Source organism: Zingiber officinale, chromosome 5B (genome assembly GCF_018446385.1).
Source record: "Zingiber officinale cultivar Zhangliang chromosome 5B, Zo_v1.1, whole genome shotgun sequence".
NCBI classification, from domain to species: Eukaryota; Viridiplantae; Streptophyta; class Magnoliopsida; order Zingiberales; family Zingiberaceae; genus Zingiber; species Zingiber officinale.
The window spans coordinates 140,490,172-140,508,559 of NC_055995.1; the positions used below are offsets into that span (position 1 = coordinate 140,490,172).

Here is an 18,388-nt window from a genome sequence, read left to right on the forward strand (position 1 = left end):
AGCAATAAGAACATTGGCAACATGTTTGTTGATCTATTTGAAGGCTATGGAGATAGCGCGCTGACTTTGGTAGATGATTTATTGACCAATGGATGATTTTTTTAGCTTGGAATGGAACTTTCCTCCGATCTTGCCTAGAGTTAGACGATCCAATAAGACATTAGTGACTAAAAATCAGGGAAGGGGGCTCTAGCAAAGTCCTTTGACGCTCAAGTCAGTACGACACCAGATGGAGGAATGAAGAACAGTAGAGAAAGTACTTGTGTGAAAATAAAGCTCAGATGATGCTCATTGCATACCCTGTCAACATAGAGGATCCCCTTATATACCACCTCTTACAACCTCCGTGATCGTGAGGTGGTCCCTTGCGTCGGAGTTTGTTAGGTGATGGAAAAAGTACAGTCTGGGTGCTCTGCAATGATAGTTCGAAGAATCTTTTTTCTACCCACAAATGTACCTCTTTTATCGTTTATGCTTCGCACCATTATTAAGGCGGTTAAATGAATATGCTGTTGTGATTAGCTAGCTTATGGGAGACATAATAACCTTTGAGGAAGACTTTCAAAGGAATATTCCCTGACAAGTTCTGGTAAATTATTATAATGTTGTTAAAAGTTGTTTGCTGAGTATATCTGAGTTGGTCCATAAGGCGGGACATATCTATGTCTACCTTTGCATTAATCTATTGTGTCGTACGCCAAATACTATAAAAATCCATTCAAAGACTGATGCACATAGTATACCAATAATCCATTCAAGGAGTCATATGATCAATTGTATATTAAAGCAACATTTTAAGAGACAATATGATATCTGATAATCTTAAATCTGACCAACCTATACCCAGCTGGTCGTTCATGTGAAGCCTCCAAAGGATAGGTGACTTTTAAGCTCGGCCAACCTTTCCCGCCTGAGCGTATATTGCAAGCTTTATAAGTCTGAGTATCTTTAAGCTCGACCGGTCTTTTGTCGATCGAGCGGACACAGAGAATCTTATGTTCGACCAACCTTCATCTGATTGATCGTATGTTAAGAGCTTTACTAGGCTAAGGGCGTTAAGCCCGACCGACCTTTTACTCGATCGGGAATACAGAAAAAGTCTTATGTTCGACCAACCTTCATCCGACAGGTCGTATATTAAAAACTTTACAAGGCTAGGGGTGCTAAGTCCAGCCAGCCTTTTTCCCGATAAGGAATACACAGAAAGTCTTATGTTCGGCAAGCCTTCATCTGACTGATCATATATTAAGAACTTTACTAGGCTAAAGGCGCTAAACCCGGTCGACGTTTTGCCCGGCCAAGAATACACAGAAAGTCTTATGTTCAACCAAACTTCATCCTACTGATCGTATGTTAAGAGCTCTACTAGGCTAGGGGCGCAGTTGGCCGCTGACACCAGCTGGAAGTGGAAGGGCTTCACCAAGTACACCGTCAAGTTGGCCATCAGCCCGTACGACGTCACCCTCTCGAAGCTTTTGTTCCTTGAACAAGGCAACGACGCTTTAGGAACTAGTTGTCGTCGGCGTCGAAGAACAAATCAAGACAAGAGATCGGAGAAGCAAATTGTTCCGCCAAAATGTAGTGTCAAGCCACTGGTCAACGAATTAACTGAAGTACGCGGGACCTAGAATATGATAGCAAAATGAGTTGAAAAGTTCAATACAAAACTTATGTATTCTACTCCATTCTTAAAAAATTATAAACTGAAAAGATAAAATTATAAAAGTATACCTAAATCTATAGTAATGTGGTGATATAAGAAGATCCACCTGGCATGAGATCAACTGCCAAAGTGGAGGTTAAAGTAAAGGATAATGGTCAACGCCCGGGTGTCAAAGGGTCGAGCGTAGGACAATTGCAACGGTCGGTTGGGGCAGTCAGCGCCCGACCATTGAGAGACATATCCGATCGGACCACCCGTCAGGCTCAGGATAATACGTAAGACAGCCGACGCTTAGTACGGAGCAGAAGGACGCTAAAGGAGACCGGATAGCTTGTCCGAACGGGGGAGGACATGTTACTACATAGTTATCGCAGTGAAGAGCAACTAGGGCCGACAGAGCGAAGGAGTCTCGCCCGAACGACTACCTCGCTGGCCAAGCAGCGGGACCTGGCCATGGATGAGGTGGAGGAGTCCCGGCCGAGCGGCTACCCCGCTCGGCCAAGCAACGGGACCATCGTAGTATCTCTTGACATCCTTTTGGGAGATAATGCCACTGACACGAGGCATGGTTAACAGGCGAATCGTACGGCGGAAGCTTCTATTGTCTTATCAGGGATATGCATGCCCAGTTAAGGTATGGTGTCAGAGTACTTTCCTGACATGTCCTTTCATAGGATATTGATGTGGATATATTGGATGGCATAGGGGTAACTAGGGGGGAAAAGAAGAGCGTTTTGGTCATTCGACAGTAGCCCTTTTAGGGCACTGTTCATCACGTTGGAAGGGGGGCTTGGTGTTGGAGTGGTCCGCCGAAAACAGAGAAGAGGAGAGTTCTTCTCCCCTTCTTCGCTGCCACCACAGCCGTGAGGGGCGCCGCGCCGCCACCCTCATTCGACGCTGCCTCGCCGGAGGATCTTGCCATCGTCATCATGCGATCTCTCCCTCTCTCTCTCTTCTGCGTTTTTGCACGCCGTCACCGCCGCCCATCTCCCTGCCCATCACACCGACGACACCGACGCCGCCCCTTTTTTCCTTTTGTGTTTGGGTCGCAGCCACCAGGTGGCTGCCTTGTTTTGCTTGGACCGCCGCCAACAGGAACGAGGAGGCCTTTCCTCCTCCTTCCCACGCTCCTTGCCAACACCGACGCTAGCTGCCGATCGCCACCTCTTCTCCTCTCCCACTCCTCCTCGCAACGCTACCCTCGAACAGACCGGTCGCCGCTCACCTTCTCCCTCCAGCACCCACCACCGCCGTGTCCCAGTCCAACGGCCTTTGCCGCCGCCAGGTTCAGCGGCCACCGACGCCGCGTCTAGTGGCCTTTGCCGTCGAGTCCAGCGGCCACCTCTGCCGCGTCTAGTAGCCTCTGTCGCTGTTGAGTCCAACATTCACCGCGGCCACTTCTAGTGGCCGCTGCCGCCCCCCGATGCCACCTACAACGACAGTCACCAGCCGATCCATGACCACCATTGATTTCACAACAGTTGTCATCCCTCGATTTTGTGTTGTGCTAGCCTGCGAGCCATCGTTGTATTTTGGCTTACAAGCCGTTGTGGTGTGTTCGGCCTGCGTGCTGATATTATATCCCGGTATACGTGCTAACGTCATCTCTCGGTCGGCTTGGCACTAGTATCTCTCGGTCGGCCTGTTGGTTGTCGGATTCAGGTTACGCTTGGCTCCCGGCAGGCAGATCGAGCTCCGCAGCTGACACATTCATCTATCCTTCAGGGTCGTGATGACTCGATCAGCAGCGTGACCAGCTCATCGATCCATCCGAGGGCACCCCCGGGGCCAGGGGACCGGGCCAACCTGGTCGTTGGTTGCAGGTACTGTTGACTAGAGGTCTTCTGATGACTTGGTCAACGCAGAAGACAGCTCACCATCCGGGTCATGGAGACGCGATCAACAATCCAGACATGTCATTTCGGCAGCCCCGTTTTCTAAGATTCTCGACAGAAACAAATATATTGGAAAACATGCTCATGCCTCGAGAAGCGTACATATCACCCACCAGGGCTCTATATAAAGAGGATCTATCACCGACGGAGGTACGTGTTATTCGTGGTTTGCGCTAGTTCTAGTACTGTTACTCCACTCCTTTTACAGTTTCGGTGACTGACTTGGCCGTCGAAGAGCCAACGCCGGGGACCCCTTCCTTGGCTCGGCACTGACGTTACTTGTTTTGCAGAGTAGAGCAAGGTCTACAGTAGGTCAACAAAGCCGCCACATCCCCAGCTTTCCACCTTCCCGCTTTCGGACAGGATCACATAATATGCAGTCGATTTTGGGCAAGATCTTCAATTTATAGATTTTTCTTAAAAATCCAAAGAGTTTTGTCGATGAGGAAACAAAACAAAAGTTATATCTACAAACTGAGATCATAACCCTATTTATAGAAGCATAAATTTGCATATTTCTAATTTGACCCCTCAACAAATTAGAAATTACACATAATATCCACATTAATATATTCATAACAATTAGACCCTTAAGTCATATTCCTTAATCATAAATTTGATCACATTAAATTATGATTTATTTAATTAATGACATCAAACATTTATAATTACAATTATGCAAAATTTTAATAATCTTCTATCGGTCATAGTGCAAACTTATAAATATTAACCTTAATGAGCTCATAACATTTGTCATCATAGCTGTTGGACTTCCTTAACAATCTCGTCCATTAATTATATAGACATAGGATCAATATAATTTTTTACTGTATCTATCACAACTAAACCATTAATGGTCACGTACATTAATACAATCAAATAACATAGATCAATTATGAATGTGTGATATGAAAATTACATGAAGGTGATCTATTCATATCAATTTTCAATTGGTCCTTCTTGATTAAAGTGAGATCAAAATTTTAATTTAAGTTATACAAAGTATAACGAAGTAAACATTGAACTTTATATTTAATCAGAAAATCTCTAAATACATAAGTTTTAGCAATAAAACCAAACATATATAGAAAACATATATAATACAAACTCCCACTAGGTCTATATTTCAACAAATTGAATAATACCCATATGAGTGGTATACTCATAAAAGACATTGGGTGGTAAACCCTTCGTAAAAGAATATGCTATCATGGAGTTTGTGTCTATCTGTTCTATCGAAATCTGTCAACTTTGTACTCTTTCTTTCACAACAAGGAACTTAATATTGATGTGCTTCTATTTTGTTGAGCTCCTATTATTGTTAGAATACAATACAACTGATCAATTGTCACAAAATAACTTCAGTGGTCTCTCAACGCTTCCTAAAATACGCAACCCAGTAATAAAATTTTCAACCATATTCCATGATTAGATGCCTCGTAACATGCTATAAACTCTACTGCTATGGTGAAGAAGCTGTCAGTGCCTGTTTGACACTTCTCCAAGAAATAGCTACACCGACCAACAGGAAAACATAGCTTGAAGTGGATTTCATGCTATCTTGGCATCTCGCAAAATTAGAGTCAGAATATCTCATGATCTCAAGGGTATCTGACCTCTTATTGTGGGAATGTAATTAATTATTCTCTTTAAATATCTCATTACTCTCTTTGCTGCTTTCTAATGATCCATTCTCGGGTTGCTTAAATATCTGCCTAATACTCCAACAATGTACACAATATTTGAACACGTACAAACTTGAGCATACATAAGACTTCCTACTACCGATGAATAAGGAATCTTTTGTATTTCTTAAGTCTCGAGGCTTCCTTTAGGGCATTGTTTAAGACTAAACTTATCTCCTTTAGCGGCTGGGGTGTTACCTGGTTTACAATCTTGCATGCCAAATATTTTAAGCACCTTATCGATATAGTTCCTTTGTGATAATTTAAGAATACCTTGAGAACGATCTCGGTGTATTTGGATTCCAAGTACAAAAGATGCATTACCAAGATCTTTCATTTCAAAATATCTAGATAGAAATATCTTAGTATCATTTAACATACCTATAACGTTTGTGGCAAACAATACATCGTCAACATATAGAACCAAGAAGATATATTACTCTCACTAAACTTATGATATACACAATCATTTACCATATTTACTTCAAAACCAAATGAGATTATTATTTGATGAAATTTGTGGTATCATTGATGAGATGCTTGTTTTAGCCCATAGATGAACTTCTTAAGTTTGCAAACCATACTCTAAGGACTTGGAGGTAAGTACCTTAGAAAAACTTTTTTCAACTCTCGAATTACATTAATCTAGATGTGCAGGAATGACACAAGAAGCAAAGATAAGACATAACTTGGTACTGAGAGCCAACAAGAAGGACGAACCCGAGTCAGACTCATCCCCTGACGAGGATCAACAAGCATATATGGTAAGAAAGTTAAAAAATAAATAAATCTAACAAATTTAAAGAGATGCAGACTAAGAAAAATCCAAAAAGTAAACGAAAGGTCCAATGCTACAATTGTCAAAAAGAAGGGCACGTCAAGAATGACTGCCCAGAGCTCAAGAAGGAGAAAGACAAAGGGCCAAGGCGAACCAAGCACAAGAATCTCAAGGCTACCTAGGATAAAAGCTCCTTAGAATCCTAGTTAAAAGCTTATGTTGGACTACACTGATAGGGAGTCATGAAAAATGAAGTAACTCAGAAGCAAACATTGATGAAAGGAGAGCCACCTCAGAAGACAACAATGATAAAGGGGGAGAATCAAGTTTCAGATCTAATAAGATAAGTGAGGTATGTCTTCTACCTCCTGATCAATTGTATTCAGGTATAAAATCTCTGTCTAAGTCTCTATGTAAGCTTACAACAAAAAAAATGAATAATTGAAAAAGGAAAATCTAGAACTAGAGTAGTTTTAGCTAAAGCATGCCCATAGAAGAATTCGACAAACTAAAAATAAAAAATGCTAAGTTAAAAGGAAAATTAGAACAATTACAAAAGGGTGAATTGGTATTTAAGAAATTTTTAGAACTAAATTGGTATTTTTAGAACTGTGTTCACATGTTCAAAATTCTAAGAACTGAATTGGTATTTCAGATATCACAAGGGTCAAATTATAAAAGTATTACAAAAATACATTTCTAGAAAATATCTTATTAATGCGGTTGGCAAGAACCTATATTGGATTCTTAAATCATGTTTAAAGTAGATTTTCTTTAATTTAATTATTTTGCTATATTAGAATTACCTTAGAAAAATATTTTTTTGTGCAAACTTTCTATTTGAATTTATTGTTGAAAATTTTTTACAGTGATAAGAGAGCAAATCCTCTGTTAGAATAAATTTTTTAAAATTTTTTTGACTATTAATAATTTTTCTATGAATTTTTTTATCAAAATATTAATTTTTAATATTAAAATTTCTCAGATATTCAATTTTTGAAAATTTTATTTTTCTGCAGGTATACATTTCTATTCTACATATTTAGAAAAATTGCAAGATTCTTCGAGCTCAATCTTTTTTCCTTTAAAAATACATCGGTCTGCATAAAATAATTAATTTGTACTAATATTAATTTTATTTTTCGTAAAAACTTTATCTCAACTTTGGATAAGTGTGTTTAACAATGAAATCTTCAAAAATTTTAGAAGATTAAAAAAAAATTGAAATTATTTTTTGGCAAAATGAGTCTTTCATTTTTAGAAATTCAAATTATTGAACAATGATTACCGTAATCTTTCTAAAAATAGATCATTGTCTCAGCCACCCTTAGAATTTTTCTAAGATTTTTTTTAATAATTACCCCTATTTCTTTTAATGCGATCAACGAAGGAGAAATAAGATTAAGTCTAGGACGAGGAATAATTTTTTTCGAATTATTAATCACACTTAATTTTGCACATTTATTTATTTTACTATTTTGTTTAAACCCTAACTTAACTTGAGTTGATTCATATCAAAAAGGGGAAAATTGTAAATACCCCAGAGTTTTGATGTGATCAACTAAGTCAAATTAGGCTATGCGTATTTAATGTCTTACGTCTGAGTGCGCAGGGACTTAGGAAAGCAAGAAATCGAGTGAAAGACGTAGTAGACAAGAAGGATAACACAACAATCGAGTCGACGAGTTCAGTGCATTCGAGGGATGAGAAACTGCGGAAGAGTACACTGATTGAATGAGAAAAAACACGTGCAACACTTTCGATGGACGAGAAGCCGGAGCGGAAGACTACTCGAGGAGAAGGCCAGAGTTAGGTTCGAGTGAGCTCAATTATGGATAGGCTGGAGAATCACCTAAGTGACCGGAGCGGAAGACCGGACAAGTCAACACAGTGTTGACTTGTTCAAGTGCACAGACCACCTTGGTGCCGATCAGGCACCTCTTCGTAGAAACATTGTTGCGATCACTTTTGAGTCCATGTCATCATTGATCTGATCGCCCAGACTAGTATAGGCACTGGAGAGTGGATAAACGACTTATCATTTAGCCGTTGCGAAGCAAATTGAGGCGACTAGTTGGAGGCTCCCGTACCAAGTTTGGGGGCCTGCCATGCGCCATTTCATCAAATGGCCACTTCAATCAGTGAAGATATAAAAGGAGGCTTGAGGCTTGAGATTCAGTACAACATTAGAATTCAAACTTTCAAATTTTGTTTAATGCTTTTATAGTTTCTTTCTTTGTACTTAATTGCTGTAAGAGGCTATTCCGTTAGAAGGAGATTTTCAATGAAAATTTTAAAATCTTGGACTAATAATTTTCTGATTGCAAATCAAGTAAATCAATTTTATCTCTTACTATTTTTTTATATTTATTTTGATTAATTTTTTATTCAACTAACTTGTGTTGTCTTTGCTAAAATGAGAAAGTAAAAGAAAGACTTAAATTCTCTAACAGTATAATTTACCTTCCCCCTCTTGAAGGTCACCTAAGACCAACATTTATAACATGTATAAAAATTTCATTATACAAATGGGAGAATTGAATATATTTATGATTTGCTTCCTAATTTTATGAATAAATTCTTATTTATTATCTAAGTTGGGTAGTAAAATGGGTATAAATAGGGTCAGAAATGAATTGAATTTTCTGAACAAATTTAGTATTCGGTTTCATAAGAGCAAAAGTTTGATTAAATTAACAAATCTACAAAATTAAAAATTAAGTTATATTTTTTTTAGAATTTCAATTATTTTTTATAAAAAATAATTAATTTGGTTCGATTTTAAAAATTTCATATTCGATTAAATTAAATATATGGAATAAATTAAATTTTTAGATATTTATCTTAATTTTTAGATTGAAATTAAATTTTTATTAAATCAAACTGAATTTTAGACCATAATTAAATTTTTTTAATTAATTTAATCTTCAATAGAAAATATTTTATCATTAATTTTTTATTAAAAAATTATTCGAGTTAATTAAAAAAAAGGTTGGGTTCGATTAATTCAGTTAATACTACTCACGGAATATATAATTGTTCGAGGGGGTTAATCGAAATTATGGCCGAGCCGAACCATCTCCCAAGCTAACAAAACAAAGTAGCCGACCCAACCAAAAACTGCCGAAAACTTGGCGAACGATTTCGAGAAAGGAGAGGCGACGAGTTGGTCTTCCTTTCTAGGGTTTCGTTGTCGTCGGATCTCGGAGCAGTAGCGGCGGAGAGAGGCAAGATGAAGACGACCAAAGGGGGAAAGGTGATGAACCCCACCGATGCCTACCGGAAGGAGATACGGAAGAAGGAGCTCAAACGGGTAAGAAACACGAACTCTTCGGTTCCGTTTCCGCTGGTTCATTCTCGACCTCAGGGTCTCCCCTCCTTTTAGTGCCATCGGATCTAGCTTATCCTTTCCGAAGTTTTACTTTGCGTTTTTTTTATGCCCTTGTTGTGTCGGATTTTTTTTTCTGCTTTATGGATGATGGTGTTGTATGATGAGATGTTAGATTTTGTTTGTGGTTATATTTTGGGGCCTGGTTTCGAAATTGAGTTATTACTTAGTTTCACATATAAAGCTGTTAGGTTGTCGATGCCATCTTTTCCCTGGGTAGTATCGATGTTATTTTCCTCTCGCTTATAAGCATTCAAACTTTGGATCATTATTATTGCCTGTACTTTGTGGTCTAGGTTTGGTTTGCAGCCATTGCATTATTCTTTGTGAGGATTAACAAGGTTATCAGAATTCACATGACAGAAACAAGACAAAAGACTTGGGATTTGCATGAAGCAAATAGGTGGTGAACTGGTGATTGTTTATTTGAGGAGGGATTTACCGGTTTGTCATAATGCAACTTATGCCAATCGCCCAAAATTTGGTAAACTTGAAGTAGATAAGGTTTTCTCTAGTTCTACGTTGGTCAAAGGGTGACGATATATTGTAATGTGTTGGAGAGAAACCACGCTTAAGTGACTAGTCATTTAGTTTTCTCAGAATCTCTTGTCCCTTGTTAGTAGGTAAGGTCATGGGGCCCAACAAGGGCGATGTAGGCTTTGGGTAACAGGCGAAGTTGACTTAGTCTAGAATCTAGAGGAGTGTCTCAGCTGCTTACTTAAGTTCTGATTGTTTATGGGATACTTCATGATGAAGGTGTTTGATGGCTAACACCACTTGCATTGTCAGTCATTAATTGCTTTGCAGAGAGAGGCCAGTTATATTGTTTAACTCTGTGATATCGAATATGATTTGTGCACGTTAACTAATAGATAAAATAGGAAAAAGTGATGACAGGCTGCTGTTTGAAATTGCATAGTCATTTAGGTGCATGGGATAAATACTGATTATAAGAGAAATATCATAAAAGATTATAGAAAGAAAAACTAAAAATTATCTGATGATATGTTTTTATTTATTGTTTTCAGTACTAGTTTTTTGCCCTGACATTAAGCCGCCACAAATAGTCATGTTGGTTATTTCTCATGTTGTTTTCTTCTAAGGCTCAAATTTCTGTTAATTAATATTATAACTTTATCAAATGAGTTTAATATCTTTTCGTACATGGTTATTCCTGCCTAGTATGCATGTAGATTCATATGTACATGTCTATATATGTGATTTCTCTGTGGTTGAGTCCTCTGTCAACTTTGTCATTTTGTTTCATTTGACTTTGTAGTAGTGTGGACTGTGAGAAACAGTCATCTTTTAAATCCTATGATTGTATTTACTGTTCTAACGTTAACATATTTTCTATGATAGAACAAGAAAGAAAGGAAGAAGGTTCGTGAGGTTGGCATCTTGAAAAAGGATCCTGAGGCTATTCGAGAGCAAATTGAGAAGCTGGAAAGAATGAGTAAGTAATTTGGCCAAGATCCCCTTAAAATTCTTTTTTTCACTGATATTGAATGTGGTCTTTTGATCTCATTGGTCTTCAACGTAACAGTTTTGTTTTTACTTTTTTCTAGGCATTCTTATAGTCCTCTTCTTTCTAGATTGAAATTTGATGCTTCTAGAATGATACATCGATAGAGGATCGTTATGTTGTTTTCCTTGCCCCCATCTAGTTCTTTGTGTTCACACTATAATATGTTTGAAAAGCTTGTCATTTATATAATGATTTTTGCCTTACTTTGCTTCTGTATTCCAGATGTTGTAATTCATTATTTACTTCTAGATTAATAGCATTCTGATGAACCATGATTCACTGACCTTTTTCAAAAAAGAAGAGAAAGCCCTATGCTAGTCAAGTGAACTTGGATCCAATGCCAAACAGTACAATGTATATAAATCCAATCAAATTTAATAAAGAAACCCAAAATTCAAGCCAAGCTGAATTACACAATAAAAAATATTTGTCCAACTCAAACTTAATCAAAGACATCCAAATCATCAAAACATAAAAAACCATTCAATCATTCAATAATATCTATAATCAGTGACACCTGGGAGCAACCCTCCATGGGAAAAGCATTTGCAAGCAACTGCAAGCTCTAGTCAGCATAGAAAGAGACAAACTTGCCTAAACAGGCCTTGCTATCAAGGGTTGAAAAAAATTGGCATTTGAAGAAACCTCAAAGAAATTCCTCCAGTGTACCAAAAGGTACATTTAATTAGATAACTAATAAATTACTTTGTTACGTGATTATTAATTTATTTGCAAATTTCCAATCTAGCATCATCCAACAGAAAAACAATAACAAAAAATCAAGAAGCAATAACAAGACATACTGACAACCTTGAGAGGTTTCTAAGAGAAGGAAGCCTTGGAACCTATGTTGCATGGATACGGATACGGGTATCACATCAGATACGACAAGGATACGGTGATACGGAAAATTTTGAAAATATAAGACACGATACGGCTAGGATACGACGATTATTAAAATAAATAAATAAATATATATATATATATATATATATATATATATATAGTTTTAAAAATTAAAAATCCTAGAATTGAAAACCATGTTCATATTACATCAACCATAATATTCATTACAAACAAAAAGTAAACATAACAAAATGCAACACAGCAAATACATCTTAAACAAGTAAAAAAAATCAAACATCCATATCAGTCTCATCACCAACACCGCCTTCGTCAGTAAATAAGACAGACTCCAATTCAGGTTCATCAGGAGACAAATTGGTAATTTCAATGATAGCAACACCCTTAGGAAAGTAAACTTACCAGAAAGAGGGCAGCGACGGCGGGCTGCTGCGAGCAGCGACGAGTGACGGAGAGAGGTAAAGAATGTAGGCGAGTGACGGCAGCGGCGAGCTTAGGCTAGGCAGGCGACGGCGGCAAGCGCAGGCGATGGCGGCGAGCAGCGTTTAGTCGCGTCGCGATGAAGAAAGAATCGGGGGCAGGGAGTAATTTAGGTTTTTTTTTTTCATTTTAATAAGTTGTCCTCAGATTTTTTTTTTTTTTTCAATTTTACCCTCTAAATTTTAAATTTTTTTGCAATTGAGCCCAAACTTGTCCCATCCGTGTCCTAGCTGTATTTGACTTGTTAAACTTTTAAAAAGTCAACATCACGTTTTTTGCAATGTCTGACATGCGTATTTGCGTGTCGTGTTTGTGTCTGACACTTCCAAAAAAATATTTTTTGGAGTGCCCATGCTACACTGCTTGGAGCATGAGTTACTTATGTATGTTGGTCATCAACTCTGTTTTGTGGGACATTTGATTCTTTACATCACCGCTAGCATGTCTTCTGAGGTAATGAGATGGTTTTGGAATGGTGATCATCCTTTTGTTATGTTGGTTTGTTACTTTATAAGTATCTTCTGAGTCCAATCTGGTCTGACTTGTTGGAAATTTGATCCTTTACATCACTTCTAGTGGGTCTTCTGAGATAATGGAGTGGTTTTTGATTGATCTGCTCATCCTTTTACTGTGTTTAGTATGGTTTTGGTGTATGTTGACTTTGTTGCATCTTTTGGTGCCAAGGTGGTAATTGGATCTTCCCATTGATTGGGTTGTGATTTGTTGCTCTTTATCTTTGTTTGCTGTGACTTGGATTTTGAATGTTTGATCAGGTTCTGTTGAGATGGTTAATTTTTGATGTTAAGTTGAACAATTAGCTGTGATTAGATATAAAAACTTGGGATGCCTAAGGTGAAACTTTTTAAATTGTCAATAGTCAAGAGCAGTTTTATGGAAGAGTGCTTTTAGGAACAACCTATTTAAAATAGAAAGCTATCTTTCACTTACTAATTATGTGATTTGACATTCAATATCCCCTTTTTTTGACATCAGTATTCTCTTCATGCAATTGGTGTCTCAGTCCTAGTAAAGATGCCTTTGGAACGAGAGTGCAACTATAACCTGAAGTTGTCTGAGTGTCTGGCTATCTGCTTTGCTTATCAGCTCTTATATGTAGGCTTGCATGCAATTTAAACAAAATGCATCCTTGTTTATTCTATCTCATCTCAACCTTCAGCATTTTGCATTCTTATTGGACTCTTATGTTGCAGAGGCTGATGGTGCCCTTGACAAGGCAAGGAAGCATAAGAAGAGACAACTTGAGGACACCTTGAATCTTGTGATGAAAAAAAGAAAGGTATTCTGTTTTATTTATTTACAGTTATTTGCTGTTTCTCTAAGACTGAAGGAAGTTGGCAACAAAATAATATTGCCATAATACAGTGTAATCAATCAAAAGTGAGTTTTCATGCAAGCTTTAATAATCAAAGATAACTTCTTGTGAAGATTCAAGACTACCTTCTGTTCATTTCAAATTCCAAAGAAATTAAGAACTTCAGCACTCAGAAAAATACAAGTACTGAGCAAAATAATCATATTACCAACAATGGTCTTTAGATCAGTCACTTTTTGATAGATATTTTATGCGCGCGCATATGTGTGTGTATATTCATGGTAGTCATAGTAAGCCATTTTGTAAGAATTATATATTTAACTAATCTTCTTCCCCATGTCCCAGTGTTATACCCTTTACTTATACATTTAGGAATCACATGTGTAAGATGATTCTTCTCAATGCCTAAAAATTAATGGATAGTCAGAAATTTGTTTGAGAAAGTTAAATTCCCTCAATCCCGACCAGCCAAGATCAATAGATGCATTCATGATGGAGGAAAGCATTTTGCTTATTGCCATGCTCCTTTCTATTGTTTTGTAGACAGAAAGTCTTCAGGATGCCAGTACAGTTGACATTTATTATTATCAAAACAATTTTAGAGGATGCCCAACTTGCTTGATTTTTTTTTAATACACCTTATCAGCCATTATCCCATTTGTTAGCTTCAAAGGTGTCTTCTAAAGGATATGAATATTCCAAAACATACGATTTGTCTGGATTCTTCGTTCATGGTAAACTTATCATGGGTTCTAGGTTAATACAACTGTCAGGTTGCTAGGAAAGGTATTCAAACTTATACAAGACTAATATATCTGTATATCCACACACAAAAAAAGGCTGTGACTTATTTGAGCTTATAATATATCATAAGAGTTATGCTCCTTTGAGAAATAAGATAATCAATCAGGTATACATGAGCGAAACTGATGAAAATGACAACATGTTAGGAGACAAGGTTCCCTGTCTGTGTTTGACTCGCTATTTTTGAATGCCTATTGATTTTCTAGAGGTGGGTGAGAAATTTTATTCTCATAGTTTGTTCGATAGATATCCAAATGAGTTTTTATGCTCCTTTTCAAGTAGATCTAAATTTGAGGAAAAAATGACTTATCTTTAAATTTGAAGCGTGAATGGACAAGTTCATTAATGAAATGTGATCTCTATTTGGATTTGCCACATATAAAGCTGGGGTAGGTATTGTAACTTATAAGAAATCAAGGGCGTCATTTCTCAGACTTCATCCACCTCTATGCCTGTTTCGTGCTTGTCGCGAGGATGATGATGCCTCGATTTGACCTTGTATAAAAACTTCTAGATAATTAGATGTCAAACACTTACATCCTGCTCATGTTGGATGTTCATACTTGTGTCTGCATAACTAAGAACCTGTGGTAGTAGAATAGCACTTGACACTACAGATAATCGTCTGTTCAAGTTGCAATTTGATAAGATAATTGTAAAATAATAAAAATTTCTGTTTAGTGAGAAGAGATTTGAATCAAAATGATACTTGGATGATTGGAAACCACTTGGTTAAATGACTGAAGTTGAACCTTAAACTAGCAACTCTAGTATATTGTTTCTAATGCTCGTATGCTGCCTCCAGAACTTAAGGATTCCATATACTTATTATCTATCTTATGAACAGGAATATGAAGATAAAATGCGGGAAAAGGGTGAAACTCCAGTGATGTTCAGGTGGGGGGTTATCTCAGGACCTCTGTGTAGTAATTTCTTTGGTCAGTTTCTTTATCTTGGTGTCTCATGCATTTGTATTGCTTCTACCAGTCACTTGGGCCCCCCTCGAAGAAGAGCAGCGACAGAGGAAGAGGAAAGGGCTAGAAATCCAAGGCCTGAGGTATGGTTCTGGATAAATTTCTTAGTTGAATGAACTGCAACTGTTGGATTGTTAACAAATATTGTTGATGCAGGATTCTGTATATTATCACCCTACTCTAAACCCAACAGGGGCACCACCTCCTGGGAAACCTCCAATGTACAAATCATCAATAGGTTAGCATCATGATCTGTCTACGTTTTCTCATGCATTTGTTTTGAATCTAATTCTTTAGATATGCAGGGCCTAGGATTTCATCTGCTGCTTCAGGTACTGCAGCTTCATCTTCTGCAACAGAAACAGATGAAGCTTTAACAGTTCTACCCCCTCCACCACCACCACCTTTGCCAAGTGCTGATGGAGTAACTTCACATGATGATTCTGTTGTACCACCATCAATACCTTTACCTCCTCCTCCACCAATTCCTCCAAAGCATATTGCCAATGTGGGTGCATCATTGCCTCCGCCACCACCTCCTGGACCACCACCTAAAGATCAAGCTGCAGTTCCTACTCCATTGCCTATACTTCCTCCACCTCCCCCTCAGCCTCTTTTGCAACCTCCTCCACCAGGCACATCTGCGAAGGAAGCTGATAAAACCACAGGATCAGATGGGCCAGCTTTAAAAGAACCAAATAAGGTATAAATATGCTTATTCGTCAAGCATCTCAATTTGTTATGAGTTAGCAAAAATTGTCTTTTGATGAAGTGCATTCATCATCATCAAGCTGTCTTTGTCGATACTATTTAGTCACATGAATCTTTTCCTCCATTAAGCTATACTTACTACACAGAATTCATTTTATTTTTTTATTTTTATAATTAGATTTAAGTAGTATGTATTCTCTTTAATTTGTAGGTTACACCAATGCATCCACCACCTCCACCGCCTCCTGGGTTGCCACCTAAATCAGCTAATCAACAATCAGATCCCATGCCATCTGAATTTGTCCCAGGCAATGCTCCAAGCTCAAATGATAACTCAACAACTCGGTTGATGCCACCACCTCTGAGACAGCCTCCACCAGTGGTTCACAATATTCCTTTAATAAATTCTTTGCCACTTGACATGATGCCTCCTGGCATGGTACATTTTCCTACTGACATGAGGCCGCCTCTGATGGTTCCTGGTTTTGCCACAAGACCCCCACCGCCCCCACCCCCAGGAATTGTTCCACCACAAATGCTGAGGTCAATGTTTGCTGCACCTCCAGGACCTCTGCCATTTCCAAGACCTTCAGGGTTCCCAATTCCGCACGAGGATGATTTTGATGCTTTTAGGCCCTCTGCACCTCAGAAGCCATCTTATGTCAAATCAGCAGCATCAACAGTTGTCAAGCGTCCTTTAGCACAACATAATCCAGAATTAACAGCGATGGTATGTTCTAACCTTTCATTCTTAATATTAAATTGTACGTACGCATGAAAAATGATTATATGAAATCAATTACTAAGACGCCCCCAAATATCTTCTATTTTATGTAGCTTGATCAATTGGATGGTAGTCAGATAATACACTAGATATAATGATAAATTTGAGAATAAAAGCTACCTGACTGATTATATTGTTTTAGAAAAAGGAAAAACATATTCAGAAGATGAAAATCATATTATATTCTTGAACATTTCTGTTACATTTATTTAGGATTTATTTGATTGAAGTATGTTTGTTGTCCAAAATGAATGAACGATATCAGACATACTTTACGGCAGATTATTATCATGGCGGAGCAAACATCATAATGAACATCCTTTATTATATCCTGATTATCCCAAAATATCAGGGATTGATTACTTCAAGCATTCTTAGAATTGATCAAACACAATTGCGCGACTAGAATGGTCTTATGGATAATATTTAATCACGAGTTATTGATGGCTGCTTTGTGTGGGTATCTTCTCTTGCTTCAGGTTCCTGCTTCAGTGCGTGTGAGGAGAGAAACTGTGGCCCCAAAACTGAAAGCGAAATCACAGCTCACCACCACTCCTGCAATTTCCAAGCCTTCTGGTCTGACATTTACTGGGAAACCGGAAACAGCTACTACGTCAGGTGCCAAGTCACAGAGTATTGATGACTCATATATGGCCTTCCTGGAGGACATGAAAGCCCTTGGTGCCCTTGATTGCTAGATCACTACTCAAATCCATTTGAATGCATTGTAAAGGCACATGGCGCTGACCATGTTTATTTTTTTTTTATGGTAGAGCTCTTCAGGTTTAGTGGTTGCTCGCCAAAACATGCATAAAATTGAGCTATCAACTGTATTCCTACTCATGTATTTAACACTGCCTAACTAAGCGCATGAAAGGAAATTGTGGCCCCTGTCTAACCTCAGTTTTCTACTGGGCAGGATGAACTCTGTTGTCTTGGATGGTATATGGTTCTCCATGATTGCTTGAACTATGATAAGCAAACTTTGATTGCTAAAAAGACATCGCACTGCTCAGTGATTAGGCTTATTTTAATGCTACATTGTGAGGCTTGACGGTGTTTTGAGTTTGGAAAGAGCTTGCTCTGTCACTTGAAACCAATATACAGTAAGACATAAAGATGATAAACAGCAATGTGACATGGAGCAAGGTTTGAGATTTCCATCGATCAACCACTGCCATTTGTGATTGTTAATCAGCTTTTCTTACCACATCAGCCAGCAAGGTAGAAGCCCAGGTACCTTCAGGGTCATAGTTTAATGAAAAATAGAGACGCATAAAATAGAAAGAGAGAACCTACTGTCAGTAAACAAAGAGATAGGCTGGTTGGTTCCTCGGGGGCACAATCTCCACGATAATGCCGTTGAGACGGCTCCTTTTGCCGACTAGAAAAGATTGCCATTTTGGCAACAATCATCCGAGCAAGCATACAAAAATGCATATACAATCACATGAATGATTTTCTGAAAAAAAAAAACAAAGGCTGTAGAAGTTGATAGATC

The 18,388-nt window shown here is 38.0% G+C and overlaps 1 protein-coding gene across 1 annotated transcript; it reads left to right on the forward strand.

Annotated features, from left to right (window-relative positions):
- Positions 1–9,108: 9,108 nt before the first annotated feature.
- LOC121986448 (protein EARLY FLOWERING 5-like) lies at positions 9,109–17,812 on the forward strand. The gene is made up of 9 exons (XM_042540416.1): positions 9,109–9,334; positions 10,772–10,865; positions 13,493–13,578; positions 15,266–15,315; positions 15,406–15,475; positions 15,549–15,630; positions 15,698–16,095; positions 16,315–16,833; positions 17,367–17,812. Exons 1-9 carry the CDS (start codon positions 9,254–9,256, stop codon positions 17,583–17,585), a joined length of 1,599 nt encoding a protein of 532 aa, XP_042396350.1. The 5' UTR covers positions 9,109–9,253; the 3' UTR covers positions 17,586–17,812.
- Positions 17,813–18,388: the final 576 nt, after the last annotated feature.

Coding starts and splice junctions, on each gene's coding strand:
- LOC121986448 (XM_042540416.1), top strand. CDS start 9,254: ATGAAGACGACCAAAGGGGGAAAGGTGATGAACCCCACCGATGCCTAC. Junction 10,866..13,492: donor TGAGAAGCTGGAAAGAATGA/GTAAGTAATTTG, acceptor CTTATGTTGCAG/AGGCTGATGGTGCCCTTGAC. Junction 16,096..16,314: donor CTTTAAAAGAACCAAATAAG/GTATAAATATGC, acceptor TTTAATTTGTAG/GTTACACCAATGCATCCACC.